This window comes from Chinchilla lanigera, unplaced genomic scaffold, assembly GCF_000276665.1.
Source record: "Chinchilla lanigera isolate Chin_1 unplaced genomic scaffold, ChiLan1.0 scaffold00166, whole genome shotgun sequence".
In the NCBI taxonomy this organism is placed as follows: domain Eukaryota; kingdom Metazoa; phylum Chordata; class Mammalia; order Rodentia; family Chinchillidae; genus Chinchilla; species Chinchilla lanigera.
In genome coordinates, this window is record NW_004955567.1 from 1,147,474 (window position 1) to 1,166,400 (window position 18,927).

Here is an 18,927-nt window from a genome sequence, read left to right on the forward strand (position 1 = left end):
GTGTGTATTCATTATATGTACCCATTTTAGTGCTTGGGGAGAAACACCTGGTCATAAGCACAAATATTAGAAAAGAAAAAGAACTGAGAATTAATTAATGGTGCACTCAAGAAGAATAATGGCAAAATAAATCAAACAGGTGAAGGAAGAAAATGCTACAGAGAAAAATTAATGGTGGAGAAAAGAGGCCTGCACTAGAGAATACTGCCAATGCCAAAAGTTAGACACCCTCGGGAGGAGTAAGTATGGTAATCCCCAGGTGAGAATGACAAAGAGGAAATGAAGGAAGACACAGAAAGCCAAGAGTGCTGTGGCTTAGGTCCTGAATGTCCCTCAAAGCCTCTTCATTTAGAGGCTAGGCCTTGGGAAGGTGACTGCGTTGCAGTAGACAGGACAGGCAGGTAGGGAAAGGCCAGGCCCGAGAGGGAGGCGGCACAGCCCAGTGAATGTCAAGATAAGTTGAGCTGACAAAAACTGGGTCCCAGGGTAGAGGCATGAGAGCTTTTCCAGGGCTCTGAGTGCCTGATATGCAAGGTTTCCTGCTAATAACTGGTGGTACTTGCTCACCCACTAAGCCCTGGAATGTGCTGAGAAAGGTGACAGAAAATCAGGGCCACCAAGCTCTACTCCTACCCCTTCTGAAGACTGTCCTTGCTCTGCTTGTCCTGGTAATTTCAGAAAAAGCCACAATTCATGGTCCTTACAAAGCTATGCTTGCTGCATGCCCTGGGTTTCCTTTTTATGGTTTTTGTTTGTATTTGTGTTTTTTTGAGACAGGGTCTCACTACATAGCCCAGGCTGCTCTCAGATCTATGGTAATCTTCCAATACATTTTACTTTATACCAATACGTTGTAAAATTTAGAAGAAGTATACAATTTGTTTGAAAAAATATAACTGAGCAGACTGCCTCAAGAAGAAGTAAAAACTCTAAATAGTCTTGTCTGACTCTCCAACATTTCATCTAGGTATTGGCTGTGTCAATATAACCATATGCCTGAGGATGCTCACTTATAAAGTGGAAAGATTTATTTGCAACCAAACTTTTGGAGGTTTCAATCTACTGCATCGTGGAATGGCTCTTGATGTTCCCCAAGAAAAATGGCAAGAGGATGAAGAAATAAAGATAAAAGATGAAAGCTGAGATCAGGCAGTGGCCTCTCTCTCCTGATGGGAGGAAAGGAACTGCTCAATCACACTAGGGATATTTATTTATTTATTTGACAAAGTTAGTATCATGCCACACACGGTTGCTTAGTGACTAATGATTGGAATTGTCTCAGGCTAGGTAAACACCTAGCACCTGAAGCATCTTGATTGTTTTAGGTACTCTTCATTCTTGGACTGGCCTTGCCTTACCAGACACATGTAACCAATTTCCAGCTTCAGCCACTCCCTGCACCAGTGGAAGATCAGGCAAACCATTGCTTTGGGGTGTTGGGTGGAAGTAGCAGGAACCATAGGGTGGAACAAACTGCTCACCTCATGGCCTAAAAGCAAAATGGAAGCAAGAAGGGGCTGGATCTTGTTATGGCCGAATTTGGCTTGTATTCCACAAGAGACTGACTCTATTGAGAACAAGACAGAGTTTAATTTGAGGCTAGCCACCCTTCATTCCTGATTTGCAAATCAGGGAAGTGGTCATGGGCCTACCTTTGTTCCCACCTTATATGCATTTTGGGTTTCCATGGTAACAGATTGGACTGTTGCAGCCCTGGCCACACGTTGATTTCCTTGTGCCACATGACCAGGTCTGGCTCTGGACGTGAGCCAACCACAATGATATATACTTTCTGTACTCTGTTCTATGTCCCCCTTTAGATAACCATACAATGCCTTTTTAGTTACAATGTTTATTTAGGGCAAGGGAAGGGATGAAACAACCCAGGCAGGGTCATAGTTGGTTATCTGGGCCTGCGTGTTCTTTGTCTTTGTTTTGTTTTGTTTTTTTGTTTTGGTTTTTCTCCGGTACCGGGAACCGAACTCACGACCTTGCGCTTGCCAGGCAGGCGCTTTGCCGCTGAGCTAAATCCCCAGCCCCTGTTCTTTGTCTTTGGAGAAGCATTCCATGGCTAAGTCAGGACTGCAAAGTTAACTTTTTATAACCCCTCTGGGATGTTTCTCAAGACACATTTGAGGTTAGCATTAAGACTAGAATTATTCTATTTAAAATGATATGCTAAGAGTCGTCATCCCCCTACAGTCTTCCAGTCACCTTCAAGTGCAGCCCCATGACTTGAAGCCTTACCTTACCACATCTCAATAGTGCCACCCTCGGGATCAAGTCTTTAACATAGAGGCCCTTGGAGCCTGTCTTAGTTACTTTTCTCATGGGTGAGACAAAGCACCTGACACCAACAAGTTAAGGGAGGAGAGGTTTATTTAGCTCACAGGTTTCAGTTATTTAGCTCACAGTGTACAGGTTTCAGTCCATAATCGGCTGGCTCCTAGGCAGGGTGTCACAGCAGAGAGGTGTCACCGAGGAGAAACAGTGTATTGCAGGCAGACAATAGCAAAGCAGTGTGGGAGGACAGAAGCTTCTTTGTGTCCCTTTTATCTTATCCAGGCTACTTAGGGCAGGCAGTACTCATACCCTTTATCCTGGTGCACTTGATCCTAGCATTGCATCATGACTCAATTCCAGCATCACATACCCTGATCCAGCCACCTCTGCAAAAGGCCCACCTGTGACTGAAATTGGCTTTGCAGGGGACATCTAGGCACAAGCTTTAACATTCTACCCCTAGGAGGCCTTATGCAAAACACATTTAGTTCATCTCTAAGAGTTGCCAAGGTCTTGTCAGTTTCAGGATTGCTGAGAGGTCCAAATCCTAAGTCTCTTCTGAGATTTAATGCAAACTCTTAGCTCCAAGTACTTATACACATGAAAAAAAGTTAAACACTTCCAACATGCAATGGCACAAGGTAGACGTTTCCATTCTAAAAGTTACAAAAGCCAGGATACAGAAGATTGGGACCAAAGCAAGTTCAACACCCAGCAAGGCAAACATTAATTCCTGTGGTTCCATGTCCAGCATCTGAAGCAATCTGTGGCAAGTTGTGGACTTCAAAGCTCTTGTGTGGCTTCCTGTCTACTGTACTTCCAGTAGTTGTAGCTCACATGGCTCCCGTCTTGGGCATGCTCTACTCACTTGCGGGTTTCCTCAGACAAATTATGTTCCTGGCTTCTCCAAACTTTTGGCGTCTCTACTGCACCTTTGGCTTCACATTCATAGCTTCAGACACTTATCAAATCAAGGTGGAAGCCTTCTTAATCCTATAACTCCTGCACTCTGCATGTGCCTATAACTCCTGCCACATGCATGGTACTTAGGTCTGCTGCCAGCAGGAGCTGTAGTCCTTTCTGTTTTGGTTGTAGGGCTGAAGTGCTGGATCACTGAGCAGTCCGAATCCAATTGTGAGTTACAAATTTTCTATGTTGCCACCATTCTGGAACATGGTGTGGTCCCTGCCATTCTCGAATCTGATGCTCTGGGGCTTTCTGCTCAAAGCAAAGTCCTTCAGTTTTGTAGTTTTTAGACTGTGATGGGTGGAGTTCTGTTCCTTGTGATGCCCTCAGGCCATGTTGTCTTTCCTCCTGTTCCTTTTCAGCAATCACGATCTCCTCTGCGCTATATTTGTAGACCACAGCTTTAGTGGAGCTTCCTTTCTTGCCAAAATAACAGCACTTTAAATCATACTGTCAGGTTATTTGCTCTTAATTCTCAAAATAGATCTGGCTAAAAGCCTCTAACAGTAGCCATACTGCCTCAACATTAGACTTCCTGAAATTTCTTCTCCCTGATTAATTAGTCCGCAACCCTTGATATTAACCTCAGACAAAGTCTCTGGACACAAGCAAAATGCCGACAAACTTTCTGCCAAGCCATAGCACACATCATCTGAAGTTCAACAACCAATTTCCTTTCCTTCTTTCCAGCAGAAACCTCCTGAGCCTGGTGTTTACCAGCAGGATTTCTATCAGCCACTGGGTCTTCTGAATTCTGACCAGGATCTCCCACACAGAACAGCCTAGGGCGTTTGTTATGTTTTGTGTCTGGATGTCCCTTCAAAGCCTTCTGCAGTTATGGGGGCCAGGCTTTTTGGAGGCGACTGAATCTAGAGATTTTGATTGGTTCATTGTCAAGTCTTGGAATTGGTGGTGTGAGTGCTATACCCGCCCCAAGGTACAGAGCCTGCATACAATATGAGGGAGGAAAAGATCCTTACTCCTCCCTTTTACCCTTTTTGCTCTTGCTGCTTTTGGTATCTTCTGCTGCCATGAATGTTTCCCCCTCATCCACATGCCACCTTACATTGGAGCCAGCTGATTATAGAATGAAACCTCCACAAACTGTGAGCTAAATAAACCTTTCCTTCCTCTGTTTTGGGCATTGAGTACTTTGTCTCAGCGATGAGAGAAAAGTAACTAAGACAGTGTTCCTGCTCTACCTTTTCAGCTGTCATCTCCAAAACTTTCCAAACTCTTCCCACAAGCCATTTCCAAAGGCTTATGAACCATATTGCCAGGTATAGTCCTACACCCCAATTCTCTGGTACCAAATTCTGTCTCAGTTCCTTTTCTCTCATTGCTGATCCAAAATACCCAATACCCTGAACTTCAGAGAAGAAAGCTTTACTTAGCTTACAGTTTGTAGGGGTTTCAGTACACGGTTGGTTGGCTCAAAGGCAGAGTGGCATATGGCAGAGACATAACAGTTCATGGCAGTTGAAAACAACAAAATCAACCAGGGTGGAGGGCAAGACTCTTTCTATCTCTTATATATTGTACCTAGATGGCTGGGAGTAGGATGGTGCCAAACCAATTAGTGAATTGATTTTGCAATCACACAACCTCAATCTCAGCATCACACACTCTAGATTCACTCACCTCTGAAAAACCCTAAAACTGCATTGAAGTTTGGGGCGACATCTACACACAAACCATAACAACTTCTGACCCTAAACAAACCAGTCTGACCCCTTCTGGCAGAGCTGGGCAGGCCCTCCTGGATTGGAGCTAACCTGGAGATGTTGGGTGATCTGGGCATTGCCCTCTTCACGTCTGTGTCTCCTTGAGGTACTGTTGGCTTTCCCGAGTCCTGTGGCCTGGAGCAGATGAGCTGATGGCAGAGTAACCAGAGAAGCCCCAGGTGCCAATGACTCCACTTTCCAGATCCTTGCACGGTCTGTTGCCCACTACCTCTCACCAGGACATTGAGGACACTCCAGGACAGCAACCTGAGTGGCTATTAGGGTCCTGGTGAACATGAGCACCAGGTTTTCCTTCCATGGAGCCCCACCTCATGTCAAGTCTGTTGGTTTAGGGTAGAGACTGTGGTGTGACTCTTATCTTCACTCATGCTGAACATAGGGACCCTTGTGAGCCGAGACTCTTGCAGTCTAGGAATGCTACATGGGAAAGGACAGGTGGGTTCATGGGGAGGGTCTGAGTGAGACCCCTCAGTTCTTCATCTGGCTTGGATGATGGGTGGTCTGTATGTGATCTTTGTATTTTTGGGGGGCAGGGTCTGAGTTCTTTGTTCCCTATTGAATTTCTCTCGTCAGGCCCAGATTATCGAGCAGAGAATATCATCTGGCTGAGCCTGGCTGTCCTCATCCTTCTCATGCTTGGAGTTGTGTTGCTGGATGCCAGGAAGGGCAGAAGTGATCTGTGAGGTGGGACCAGTGAGTTTAGGCTGACAGCATCACTAACCCTTCATGGTCCTCATCAAAGACTGATATCAGGATCTGTCAAGACTGAATAGCATTGGGTTTTGCCCATTGTGTGGGGATTAAATAGCACCCCCTGGATTCTGCTCTAATTTCAGTATTAAACATACTGTGCTTTGGGGAGAGAGTCCCCAGGTGCTAGAGCTTTTCTCTCTTTTGTCTGCTTGTCTGTTTCTGACAGCACCCTCTGATGTCTGCATCTAATTTCTCCCTACTGTGGATGGTCTTCTGTCCTTCTCTTCCTCCTCATACCTCACTTCTGACTGCCTCCCTTATGACATTTCTCCCCAATATTCCCAGTGAGAACAGTCCCTCTTTGTTTCAGTTATTTTTTCAGAGTTGCAACCCCAATTTATGCCCTGCTTGCTTCTATCTAGAAGCTGAGATTTCTGGCCTTTCTCAGAGCTCAACCTCAAAGGTAAATGCATTGGTGCCATATTTTCCTTATTTGGTTGATGTCATCTGTCCCTGTGAGCCTGGTTGTCCTTTCCTCATTGGTATTTGGGATCCTGAAAGCCCAAGGCCACCTCTTCCCGGTATCCTAGCAACATGACCTGGAATTGCCCCCACCGCTATCTGGTTAATAATATCCCTTAGTTATTGTGAGATGATCAGGTCCACAATCTCCTGAACGTGTGTTTGGCAAAGGCTAAATAAAAAGAGGCAAATGGAATTATTTCAGGGCTCCAGGAGGATCAAAGCCTTCTCATAGAATCTGAGATTTAGTCAGGGCTAAGACCAAGACCATTTCTGGGTGGCCCATATTTATTTGGTTATCAGAAGAAGGGAGGGATATACTCAAGAAGGGGGGAATTAATTACTCAAGGACTTCTTCAAGTAAGGTATTAGGTTAACCCACCCAGAAGTGAGATGCCTGAGGCTATAGTCTTTATCTATTTGAGACTGGATTCAGGTGTTCTGTGCTGTGATCTTGTCTTATCCTTTGAGGTTTTTCGGCTTCATCCACTGTTACAGGTTTTAGTAGGGATTAGTGACTCACAGAGGTTCATTTTCTATGAGTCTGTTGCTCACTTCTAGACAAGTGGCTTAGGCTTTGGACAGCTTCACAAGTAAACATGAAAAGCCAATTGGTTAATTTATGTCCTGCTTTGGGCTACGTTGTGGTGGTCTCCATCAAGTCCTCCTTTTTGTTTTTGTAATTGCAGCTTTTGAAACATGGCTAGCATTGTCAGGTTTGACATTCCCTGTAGCAGACTAAGAACTGAAGTAAAGGTACAAATATGTTAATATAATCAGCCCATTATAGAATCCATGATGGGTCTGTTGGCAGCAGACTTCCCACTGGTTTGAAGATCTCATCTCTCTACGGCCACATGTTCCAGGATGGCATCCATAATGACAATTTATGACAAGTTATGAATTCTCTTTATGAGGATGACTTGGTGGATCCTGATAGAAGGACTCTAGCATATTTATTGTTGGTTGCATATGTATGGTTACTTGGAGTTTGGTAGTCTTAGGCAAGAATAACCATTTTTTTGAGAAATTAGTATTACTATGGCATTATTTTATAAATCTTGTGTTTATAGTGTTCTACTGGTTGTTTAAGACCAAGTTAAAGTGAGACCTGTATTAAATAATATTAATTTCTTGCTACCTGTCAAGGTCAGATAAATCTCCTCAGGATTTACCTTGGGACCATGTACAGTACCTCTCAGTTTTTCTATCAGTGTTAGTCCTCTGGATGAGTAATGGCCATTGCTTGACCAAGTTGCTTTCTTTGAAAGCTTGGGAGATTTTTCTCTCCTGGTGACTCTCCTTAGGCACACTGTACACTGTAGAATCACTTTTCTCTGTACTCCCACAGTCTCTTTGATCAGAAGTTCAAGGACTCAACTGAGTTATAGAATGTGGAAGCAAAGTGTTCTCTTATGTCCTGGATCCTCATTGACCTCATAGGACAAGAATCAAAATATCAGCTATCCGCTTAGCCCATCTATCTTTCTAATTTTTGGTCTCCAAATCTCGGTTGCTGAACATCCAGAAGAGAAGATTAATGACATTGCATTGTAGTGGGAGCACCTTGAAATATAAAGTATAGCCAGAGAGCTGTTTTTTTTTTTTTTTTTTTACCAACCAAGGATGCTCTTGTTAAATCCCTACAGAATATTAGTGGACAACAGGTATATAGTTTTACAGAGAAAATTTGAGATCAAAAGCCATGCATACTAGTATAGCACAATAGGCATGATGACATTTTTGAAACACATTTAAATTTCCATTTTGGAATAGAATAAACTTTTTAGTCAGTCATCCCTACCTAATTTATGAGAAGCTTTTACCTAATTTGTTCTTCTGTAATAGGATGTCATTGAGAAAGTTTGTGACACTGCCTGAGCTGTTCAATATCTAAGTGTCTCTAAAGGTAGTGACACATACATAGCATACACATCACAGAGGTTTTTGCTAAAAATTATTATTTGACTGATGACCTTATGTTGGCTTAACATGAACCTCTTATCACAAATATCTGGGGCACAACAGAAAGGCAGATATTTATCACTATAAACAATCCTAGTGAAATTCTACATTTTTAGAATAATGTACATTTGGAAGGCATGAATATATTTAATACACCATGAAATTAGCAATAACAAATTGTCATTATTTTGTTTCTTGATTTAGTTTTGTACCAGGAACATCTTTTAATCAGAAAACCTTATGGTCTTATTTTTTGAGAATTTACCCTTTTGATGATGACCAATGTAAATATATCACAATAATATCTTTGAACAATATTTATTAAGTGTCTCCCATAAAGCTATGGAGATTATTGGAGCTTCCCATTAATGAACAAGAAGTGGAAGAATGTTTCCAGGCAGCTGCTTCCTTATTCATCAGTTGGAGTCCTGCCAACAGTTTCTCCTCATCCTAAGGGATTTTTTGTGGAATTAACTTGATAAACTTCTGATAACCCATGAAAATGCAATCTCAATACTTAACTAAATTTGAACAATAAGAGACTCTCAAGTCATAATATATGAAACAATAGTATTCATGACATTTATAAAACCAATTTTGACATCATTTTGGCCAGCTGGTAACCTTGGTGGAAGCATATCCTTAATTTTAGATGACATTTATGTATAAGCCAAATGAAATTATAGACAAATGCCTCAAAAATCCAAAAATACTAAAAAAGGAAAAATTTGTTGAGCTCAAATAAAATAGCTATTTACAGATTGGACAGAGAGACAAACAAACAAAGACACACACAGAAGACAATTTACTTATAAAATCAGAGTGCACTCAAATATATTTTTGGCCAAATTGAATTATAGAAATTTTTATAATTTTTTAAGTTTGTATTTATAAAAAGACTAGTCAGAACTTTTTTAAAAAAATAGATCAATTAGCAGAGATCTCTTATAAGAAGAATTTGAAAAAAATAAAAACCTTTTATGTAATTTAGGGCCAGTTGTGTCTGGTTCATGATAAATCTCAGGTGGAGAATCCGCCCAAGTTGTGGTGGATTAGGATCATGTTATGGTTTGTGTCTGGGTGTCCCCCCAAAGCCTCATGTGGTCATGGGGTAGGCTTTTAGAGTTTGATTGATTATGGGTGTGAGAGCTACACCCACCCTGGGGTGCATCATTTGCATATGTAAGGGAGAGGAAGAGGCTGCTTGCCGCCGTTCCTCCTTTTTAGTGTTTGTTGTTTTTGCTGTGTTCTGCTGCCGTGAGCTGTAGCCCTCTGCCATGTGCCACTCTGCCTTGTAACCTGCCAAGTATGGACTGAAACCTCCACAAACTGTAAGTGAAATAAACCTTTCCTTCCTTAATTTTGGGCATCAGGTATTTTGTCCCAGCAATGAGAGGAATGTAACCAAGACAGAGGATAAGTCCAATACTCTGTTCCTGAAACAGGCTTTATACACAGGACACTGTCAGTGGAGCCAATAAGTCAATCAGATTTTCAGGGGTTGGTGGTAGATTGCCTGTCTGATTGGCAAGTCCTTGGGGGCAAGCCTCATGGGATGGGCTCATCCTCTGGAGGGCTCAGATCAGTGGATCCATCATGAGTGACTGTCTCCAGGGTCAGTCATGTCTCTTGCCAAAGTTGTACATCCCTAGATGGCAGCCACCTTGTGGATCCATCATCTGTTAGGATACAAGCATAACCTTTTCCCTACATTATTAGCAGAACTAGTCCTTTCCATTTCCCTGTGTTGATGTCCTTCCAAAGCACTCGAGCGCTATGCTGGGCATCATCATGGGATGTTGACCGATGAAGCTCCCAAAGGTCAATTTATTGTCTGCAGCTGGATTTAAAAAGTTTAGAGTAAAAATGGCTAAATCTAACTGTGCTTATGGGGATAACTGTATTCCTTCTTTTTGTTTTTGCAATTGAGTTTTAAGAGACAGATGTGCTCTTTCTACAATCACTTGTCCTTGAGGATTATAAGGGATTCCTGTAATGTGTTTAATGTGCCATAGTTGAAAAAAGGATTGTAGCGGTTTACTAATATGTGAAAGCCCATTGTCAGTCTTTATGGTATGTAGAACAGCCATAGAAGGAATCCTGACAAGCAATGTTGTTGAACATGGCCATTTTTTTCTCCTGTGTGTCAAGTTGCATGAGTTAAATGAGAATATGTGTCAACAGCTACCTGAATATATTGCAGTTTGCCAAAAGAGGAAAGGTGTGTAATATCCATTTGCCAAATACCATTGTTTTAAGCCTCTGGAGTCACCACCCTCTTGTGCAGAGGCCTAGGAACCTTTTTTTTTTTTTTTTTTTTTTTTGGTTTTTCTCCGGTACCGGGAACCGAACTCACGACCTTGTGCTTGCCAGGCAAGTGCTTTGCCGCTGAGCTAAATCCCCAGCCCCACCTAGGAACCTTTTGACAAGTAGGACAGGACATAGCAATTTGTCTTGCTTGAGACCTGGATAATTGTAATTCTTTGGTTAAAGCCTTACTATTTTGATGTGCAGCTGCATCAATGGAGAAATAAAAGCAACTAATGAATCAGCTTGTTGATTCCCATATGTTAAAAATCCAACTAAGTTAGAGTGAGACGTTATGTGACCAATATAAAAGGGTGCCGTTCGATTACAAGTTGCCTTTTGTAGCCTGAGAAACATTAAATAAAGGCAGCTCTAAAATCAACCGCAGGGGGGCACTCTCGAGTCTCTGAGTAAGACAGACCTCATAGGCTGAATCACGAACTATAATAGGGTTAAACTGTTGTATGACAAATAAAATAGCAGTAATTTCAGACCTTTGTACAGAGGGTCCTGCAGTCTCTATTACCAGTTGATAATCCTTACTCGGAATGGTGGCCTTGTCCCTTGATGAACCATCAGTAAAATAGACTATTGTATCAGAAATATGTTCAAATTTAGTAGTTTTTGGAATAATACATGAATGCTTCAGAAAAAATTGAAAGATAGGATCACTGGGAAAATGATTATCAATTTATCCTATAAAATCTGCAAATGTTACTTGCCGATATAGAGTTTGTCTAACTCTCTGTAAGGCCTGCAGTACAAAGACCTGGCTCAAAGTCAGACTATTTTGCATTCCTTGAGGTAATGTGACTCATTGATATTGCTGCACTGACTCTTTAAACTAGGTACAGAGAAGGCAAAATGCGGCCTATCTGTGTGAAAAAGAGGAATGTTAAAAAAGCAGTCTTTTAGATAAATTATGATGAGGGGCCAGTCTCTGGGAACCGTAGCTGGGCTTGGTAATCCCGGTTGCAACACCCCCATAAGAAGTGAGCAAGCATTCACAGCTCTTAAATCTTTCAATAACCTCCATTTGCCTGATATCTTTGGGATAACAAAGACAGGAGTATTCCAAGGACTAACTGAGTTTTCTAAATGCCCTAGCTGGAATTGTTCTTCAACTAATTGGTGTAGCTGGATGAGTTTCTCCCTATTAAGGGACCACTGATCTACCCAAAAAGACTCCTCAGTTTTCCATTGTTTTTTTTTTTTTTTTTTTTTTTAAAGTACCAAAAATCAAACTCAAGACCTTGTACTTGCCAGGCAGGCACTTGTGCCGCTGGGTTAGATCCCCAGCCATGTTTTCCATTGTAAATGCAGAGCTGTTTAGAAGGGAGATGAATCAATGGCCCTCATTTAAAAAAAAACCTGTTGAGATCCCTTACCACACCTGGCACTCTTAGGTGCAGTCCTTACAGGTTCTTTGATTCCTTGTAAGTTCTTTCCTAGCCCTTTATCTTTTGATATCCTATGTGAATCATCATTTGTCTAACTTTAGGATTTGAATCTACTTGTTTGATTTCAGAATCGGAATTTGTTTGCTTAAAGTTAAGATCAGAATCATTAATTCATATTAATTTCTACTTTCATAACAAGTCTCAAATTGACCAGAATAGGTGCCATGTATGGCCTGGTCCCCCATAAGGCAGGGGTGAGGCACTTTGAAGTACCTGCTGAGGGGACCCCAGTCCTATTAAGGAGGTAGGGCCCTTTGTGTTGGCCATGTAGTGGGCCATTGTTCTAATGCAAGTACAGACACAACTGCACCAGTGTCTGTTAGACCTTCAAAGCATTTTCCATTGATCTTTATAAAACACATAGGTCTGTTTTTAGTCACTTCCCATGTAAAATAAGTCTCTTTTTTGTAGTCTTGCTCTGAGAGTCTTGTTTCCTCATGAACTGTCTATATTTAATAACGGAAGGTTTATCTATAGGTAACAAAATAAATTGTGCCACATTTTCTCCCTGTTCGAAAACCCAGGGATCCATAGCACACGCAAAAACTTGTATTTCATCTTGACAGTCACCATCAATCGCACTAGGTACAATAGTTGTTCCTTTTAAATTTAGATCAGTCTTTCCCAGTACAAGACTAACTGTTCCATCAGGTGGTGGACCCCAAACTCCTGTGGGAATTGGGGTAGTATTGTCCCCCACTATAAGAGTGACCCTGAAAGGGAAGGAAGATGCAGGAAGATGTAATCCTGTAATTTGTATTGTTCCCCTGGTGAGGGAATTTATATCTCTCTGGGGAGCCACCCTTAAGGCTGTTGTTGAATCTGCTGGTGTATTTGCACTGGATAAAGCTGATTGATATTCTGACTCACAGGTTATATTTCCTCTATTGTTTGGCTGGCCTGAGGAAAGGCCCTATCTGTTTTTGGCAGAGGTGTATCATCCTTATGAATTTTAGAATCACAATATCTCGCTCAATGTCTCCCTTTGTGGCATCTCAGGCAGGGTCCAGGAGTGAGACTCAAGCCCCTTGTGCCAGAGGCATAGTTGCCACGACCTGCTGCAGTCACAGTGACTGTCTCATTAGATCCACCAATAACTCTACGATTCTTTCAAATATGCCCCATTTTCCACAGTTAAAACATTTTATATTACCCCCTCTTGCATTATTAAAACGAGCCATCACCTGAGCCATTATGGTTGTCTTATATGATTCAGTTCCAATATCTTGACAAGCTCGAATATATGCTGTAGATCGCTGGTTGATTTTACAGGATATAAAGCTTGCTTGCAGTCTCCATTAGTATTTGCATGTGCCAATTGTATCATTAGAACATCTGCAGCTTGCATGTTTGAAACCTGTCTGTGAGTGGCTTCTTGTAATCTAGCCACAAATTGAGTAAAGTGTTCCTTAGGGCCTTGAAGGATAGGTAAGAAGGACTGCCAAGGTGGGACAGGTCCTCTGGGCTGAGCACCTGAGGAGGTGCTTTCTGTGAGGGAGAAGTGGGGACTGGAGGGATGTGTCCCACGGGCCTGAGCTGTGGGAGAACCGGTCTTCAGGCACGGCTGCAGCCCAACCTAGGGGGCAGTGTGAGGCCGGGTGCTCCTTGCACAGCGCTCCTTTCCCTGGATCCCTGAAGTGCACAACGCTATCTTCTTGCCCCCTTGGTCTTGCGGCCTTGGTGAGGACACAGAGCTTGTCCCAGAAGCCCAGACTCCAGGGCTGCTGGGGACCCGCTGGTCTTGACCACCCTGCAGCCCTTCTCCAGTTGCCCTTGCTGCCTCCCCTGTGATAACCCACTCATTCCTGATACCCTGGCCTCTCCATGGTGACTCAGCACTGTGAATCACGGCTCTGGGAACGTGTGGGTCTGATCTGTGCTGCATCACCATCGGGGTTCAGCCTGGGAGCTCATCTCAGTGGTCCCTCAGCCTCTCACAGAAGGAGAAGGCATCCCGTTCCCAGTGCTGTGGCCTGAAACCTGATGCTACCAGTCGTGTGCCCCTTTGTTCTCAAGGGTTGGCAACTGCCCTGGGCAAACGCTGAGTCCTGGCTTTGAACCTCAGCGCCTCACACCCTGGATGAACTGCTTCACCTTAGGGTTCGCCCTTGTGATCTGGTGGAGGTCGCCTCTCCCTGTGCTTTGCGGGCACCTGGAAGTGAATTTTGAGTTCCAAGGGTAGGGAGAACAATCACAGAAATGCTGGTGAGTGAGGGCTTAGGGAGTGTGACTGTGGGTGATGGGCAGAAGACACCCCGGGGGACCCAGATGGATGTGTGTGGAGAGTGATCACAAAATCCGTACTGCAGAGGGAGCGATGGAGGAGGAGCTGAGTGGACTTAGGATCCTCAGCGTTGAAATTGTTTTCTCTCCTGCCAGAATGAAGTAGTGAACACACCGTCTCTCCTGCAGTCATCGTGTCAAGAGGAACTCCACATCCTCAGCAGCACACAAGAGCACAGCTGCATTCGCATCAGCAGGCTGGGGTGCCTGTGGGGTTTGTTCTAGGGATCAGGTGCACTCCTGGAACTCCTCTTTCAGCACCAATGGAACGGACAGCGCCAGCCTGTCAGGTGCTTGTTTCGAGACCTGACGAACAATAGAGATGCAGTTTTGGTTCCTGGGTAATCACCTCACACATCACCAAAATCTCAGCACTAGGGCTTGGTCTGCGGCTCTCCAGAAGCTGTCCAGAAAGTTCTTGTAAGCTCACCCTTTGAGCAATGATAATTCGTGTCTTTTTTTGGGATTCCACCATCCAGCACGGCATGTTAAATCTCACCTGAGGGTGTTGTTTTGGTTATTTTACCCCTTTTCCATAGAATTTGGTGCGAAGCCTAGGATAGGCACGATCACTCTGCGGGCCAATGCAGGGGCGTGAACCTATTTGAATGGTCATCCCTGCGAACAGTCTCCCACCTGGCTTCCTGCACAGTGTGAGTGTGAGTCCACATCACAGACCTCGTTCCCGAGGGGGATGTGGGTTTCGGAGAGTGGTTGTCCTTTTCTAGATTTGAACACTCACTTTTACCAATAAAATCCTTCCCCAGGAAGAAAACAGCTCCACCCAGTTCAGTGAATTATCCTGGAGAGAGCAGGGGACCCGTTATGTTAGGAAATACATCACTGGTTCGATTTAGAAGTCGCATCACATGCTCTAAAGGGACTGAAGTTTATGGTTATAACCTGTAGTGAAACTAATGGGGCACTCAGGTTCCATGCTGCATTGTTTGTCTTGTGTGAGGAACCAAGTTAAAGGAGGAGCGTGCTGAGGACAGGTGCTGGGACGTAGGGAGAACTTGTTCAGATGGGAGGGGAGCAGGGAGGGGGCAAAGGAAGGGAAGGGGAGGAAAAGGGAACAAGAGAATGGGGGGAAATCCCACAAAGGAAGCTTCTGCGAATAAGGAGGGGAAGAAGGTTGAAGGGAGCGGAGGGGAGTGGGAAACAGAAGATACACTGAGTAGGGTTATGCGTTCCCCACGACGGACGTGGTCAATGCGTATTTCAAATATGTACTAATAAAAACGAGTAAGAAAAAAGTATGTTTAATCACACACACATTTGTGTGACAAGAGAGAAGCCATCTGTTGTCTCCTTTATTATGCAGGAAGTCTTCGCTATCTGAAATATTTATAGAGAAGTAAAGAAGGTAAAGTTCACAAAAGGCCTCTGTAAGAGGACAAGTATTCAAGACTTTCAGTATCTCCCAGGTTAGGGAAAGTTCACGCCTGTGCCAAGTGGACTAGGTTCCCATTGCAAAGGCCTTGAGATGTGCAATCGCATTGGGACAGGAGAGAACCCTCGGGGTGCCGTCACTCAGGGCATGTTGCTCCCTTTGACCACCTTGTAGAGGTGCTATTGGCAGACACAGTGCTGGGGTGGTATCCTTGTTCCTGGCTAGAGACATCCCACAACACTTCGCGCTCTTGAGCATAAACAGTGACTTCCTAAAGTTCCTCCCACACCTGCACTAACCTCAGTGGAATTTTATGTTTGTAAGGACACAGAAGAGCTCACCTATCACGATTCTAAGTGTGTGATACTATGTTTTTTCCTGCACACTGTAGCTTCCTAGCGGGTCATGCAAGTTCCTTGAACAGAGAGCATCCACCTGCTCCTGACCATTGGTCCCCAGGCACCTGAACTGGGACCGCACTACCTCCTCCATCTCCCCTGGTTTGGTTTCTGCCTGAAGATCACCCACCTAGACTGGACAGTGGCTTCTGAAGATGGGATGCAGCCTTTGTGCTGTATGTCACATTGTGTATCACTTCCTTCAAATCTCAGAGAGTAGACGTGCAGATTCCGGCAGATGGGGCTACCCACAGGTCGCCTGGAAGGTCAGAACAGGAAATCCAGGCAGGAACTGAGAGATGCAGGGGAAGCCAAGGAGCAAGGCCTGGCCTTGTACAAGAGCAGTTCCCTTCTTGTTTAGTAGCTGAAGCCATCACCCTGTGACAAGGACTTGGGCATCTGTCTTCTTGTTGCCTGGTGTCCCCAGTGTGACTGTGTGAGCCGCTTGCTGAGCACCGTGCAGACCTGGGCTGAGGCAGCGCCATGTCCCCTGGCCTTGCTCTGCTGCTTGGACTTGGTGAGCGCTGTAGGGAAGGGAGGTGGGGGGCAGGAGGGGAAGAGTTCAGAGATGGCCGAGTCCATCACCTAGGCTCCTCACAGGGCTCTTCCTCTGTGAGCTCTGGCCGGGGTTAGATGAGCCCTTTGGCTCCCTGACTCCAGGTCTGTGTCCTGAGCCCAGGGGCGGGGTCACCGGGTCCCAGGTAGGCGCCTCTCACCAGCTCTCTCTGTTTCAGTGTCTGCTCTGGAGCAGAGGATCTGGGCTCGCAGTGGTGAGTTTCCCTGCGTTCAGGGCTGGGAGCTGTGAGTGAGGCTGGGCGGAGGGTGGGCGGAGCCTGAGGGTGTTGGGCTGAGGCAGGAGGAGCCCGCCCTGTGCTGCCATCCACGCTCTTCCCTGAGGAGTCACCATCAGGGCCTGTGGCAAACAGGTGAGATGCACCGGGATGCGGCACAGGCCTGGAGACCTCGCACAGGACGCTGCTCCCCGAGGACAGAGTGGTCACTGTTCCAAAGAGGCTGCATTTTCCCCATTTGCTGTTTTGGGGATGCTTCGGACTCTTACCCCTGGGAGGTCATCTCAGGCCAAGGACGCATTTAAGACACAGATTTGAAGGGCGATGCTGAGCCCCATGCATATCTGTTCTGTGACCGTCTCTGGAAGTCGCTTTGCATTTGTCACCCAGTTTCTGTTCTCAAATACAGGACAACAGGGTGTTACTGAGTGGGCACAAGGAGCAGATGGTGAAATCGTTAGGGCCTCGCTGCTGTAAGTGTGGTCACACAGAGGCTGTAGCTGCTGGGTAATGCTCATGTTCCTGTATTTCCACAGAGTCAGCATTGTCAGCTCTGTGTGTGTGTGTGTGTGTGTGTGTGAGAGAGAGAGAGAGAGAGAGAGAGAGAGAGAGAGACTCTCATGTTCCCTCTTTGCTTCTCCAAGAAAAAACTCATTCCCACTTAGTGCAGATGTATAGGTCCTGCCTGTGACTCCACCACTGCTATGTGTGCCGGGGACACCCAGACACCCTTGACCTCTGACAGAAATGAAAGGAACACGTTGGTCACGTACACAGTGCTGTGTCAGGGGAGCTGGATGCTGAGGAGAAGGGTGAGGGCAGAAGTTAGGGAGTGTGCCAAGGGGACAGTTGCAGGTGCCATTTTCAGGAGGAAGGTTGCAGGTTGTGGGAGGGGTTTCCTGGTCCTGTGGTGGAAGGATGTCCGGGGGACACGGTGGAGGTATCGTTGGGACACTGTTTTGGGGTGAATCCTGGGGTGCTGACCTGGCCCTGGTTGTGGCCAGAACATGTATAAGTATGGGACAGTGTAAGGATGAGGTCCAGAGTGTAGTCAGTGCCTGCAGCGCTGTGTGGCCAGGATCAGTGCTCAGGAGTCTCTGTGAGTGACAGCAGAGCCACCGCAGGTGATGAAAGAGACAGAGGCGATGCATGTATTTAAATAGGATCCCAGGCTGCAGGGTAAGGATGAGACTGGGGCAGGGCCTGGGGTTGGTGTGGAAGAAGATAGAAGGCACCAGACAACGGTTCAAGGAGACATAATATCCACTGGGCCCAGGCCCATCGGGGCAGCAGAGTGATGGGACGGGGGATCCACAGGATTCCTTCCCAGGCTGGGGCGAGAGGTGAGAGGCAGCAGTGCAGGGCTGAGGAAGGAAGATGAGTGGTACAGGGACCAGGCCGGTGCAGTGGGTGAGGTCTTTGTGAGTGTGCAGGAGCCAAAGTTCGTGTATAGTTACTCAGGAGAGGATAGGAGGAGACTGAACTGCTCTGGAGATCAGGTGTGTGTGTGAGTGTGTGTGTGTGACAGAGATAAATATATACTCACACAGTGACAGATACAAAGATACTAGGTGTAGGAGAACCCTGAGAGGTGGTGGGTAGATTCATAGGTATCTCAATGGATAGTTAGATGAGAAATGGTAGATAGTTGTGCTGCAGATCGAAATAGACAGTCGACCAAAAATGTATACACATTTGAGGGAAGAGGAAGTTATGGAAATAATTTATTACTAAATTTATTCAGTCGACATGAGATCAGCACAAGTTATATTTGGCCTCTAGAATTCCAAGGGGTGCTCACGCTGCAGGCCTTTCACTTCTAGACCTTGATTAGCACAGAGAACTGCTGAAGTGTGAACTTTGACCAGACTCTGTATGTATGAGAAACATACTGAAGAGGAACCCAGCTACACTCCCAGCACACGTGTGTGGAGAAGGCGGGAATCAGCCGGGGAGCAGACTCTGTTCTCCAGGGAGATGAGCACTGCGCCCCGGGAAGCCAGGGGGAGGGCTGCTGTCGCAGGTGGGTGGTGTCACAGGCTGAAGATACACGCAGACCTCACTAGGACTCCCTTCAGGGTGAGGGACAGCAGTTCCTCCACTGCCTGGGGTCACGTGTCA

At 45.3% G+C, this 18,927-nt stretch overlaps 2 protein-coding genes across 9 annotated transcripts in view; one reads left to right on the top strand and one right to left on the bottom strand.

The window, feature by feature from the left end:
- Positions 1-2,002: 2,002 nt before the first annotated feature.
- The window catches only part of LOC106147482, a 29,762-nt gene continuing 12,837 nt past the window's right edge, over positions 2,003-18,927 (bottom strand). The window contains exon 2 of the mRNA XM_013509289.1: positions 2,003-2,039. The gene's annotated coding sequence lies outside the window, so the exon portion shown is untranslated. The remainder of the gene's footprint in view (positions 2,040-18,927) is intronic.
- Positions 13,488-18,927, top strand: part of LOC102007948 (leukocyte immunoglobulin-like receptor subfamily B member 3) — a 23,034-nt gene continuing 17,594 nt past the window's right edge. Inside the window, exons 1-4 of one of the 8 annotated variants that reach the window (XM_013509274.1) lie at positions 13,488-14,146; positions 14,321-14,644; positions 16,377-16,532; positions 16,750-16,785. In XM_013509274.1, coding sequence (XP_013364728.1) covers positions 16,499-16,532; positions 16,750-16,785 — 70 coding nt within the window. In that variant the 5' untranslated portion in view covers positions 13,488-14,146; positions 14,321-14,644; positions 16,377-16,498. Of the gene's footprint in view, positions 14,147-14,320; positions 14,645-16,266; positions 16,282-16,376; positions 16,533-16,749; positions 16,786-17,449; positions 17,747-18,359; positions 18,830-18,927 lie in introns of those variants that run through there. The other 7 variants (XM_013509275.1, XM_013509277.1, XM_013509276.1 and 4 more) reach the window with 7 other exon arrangements.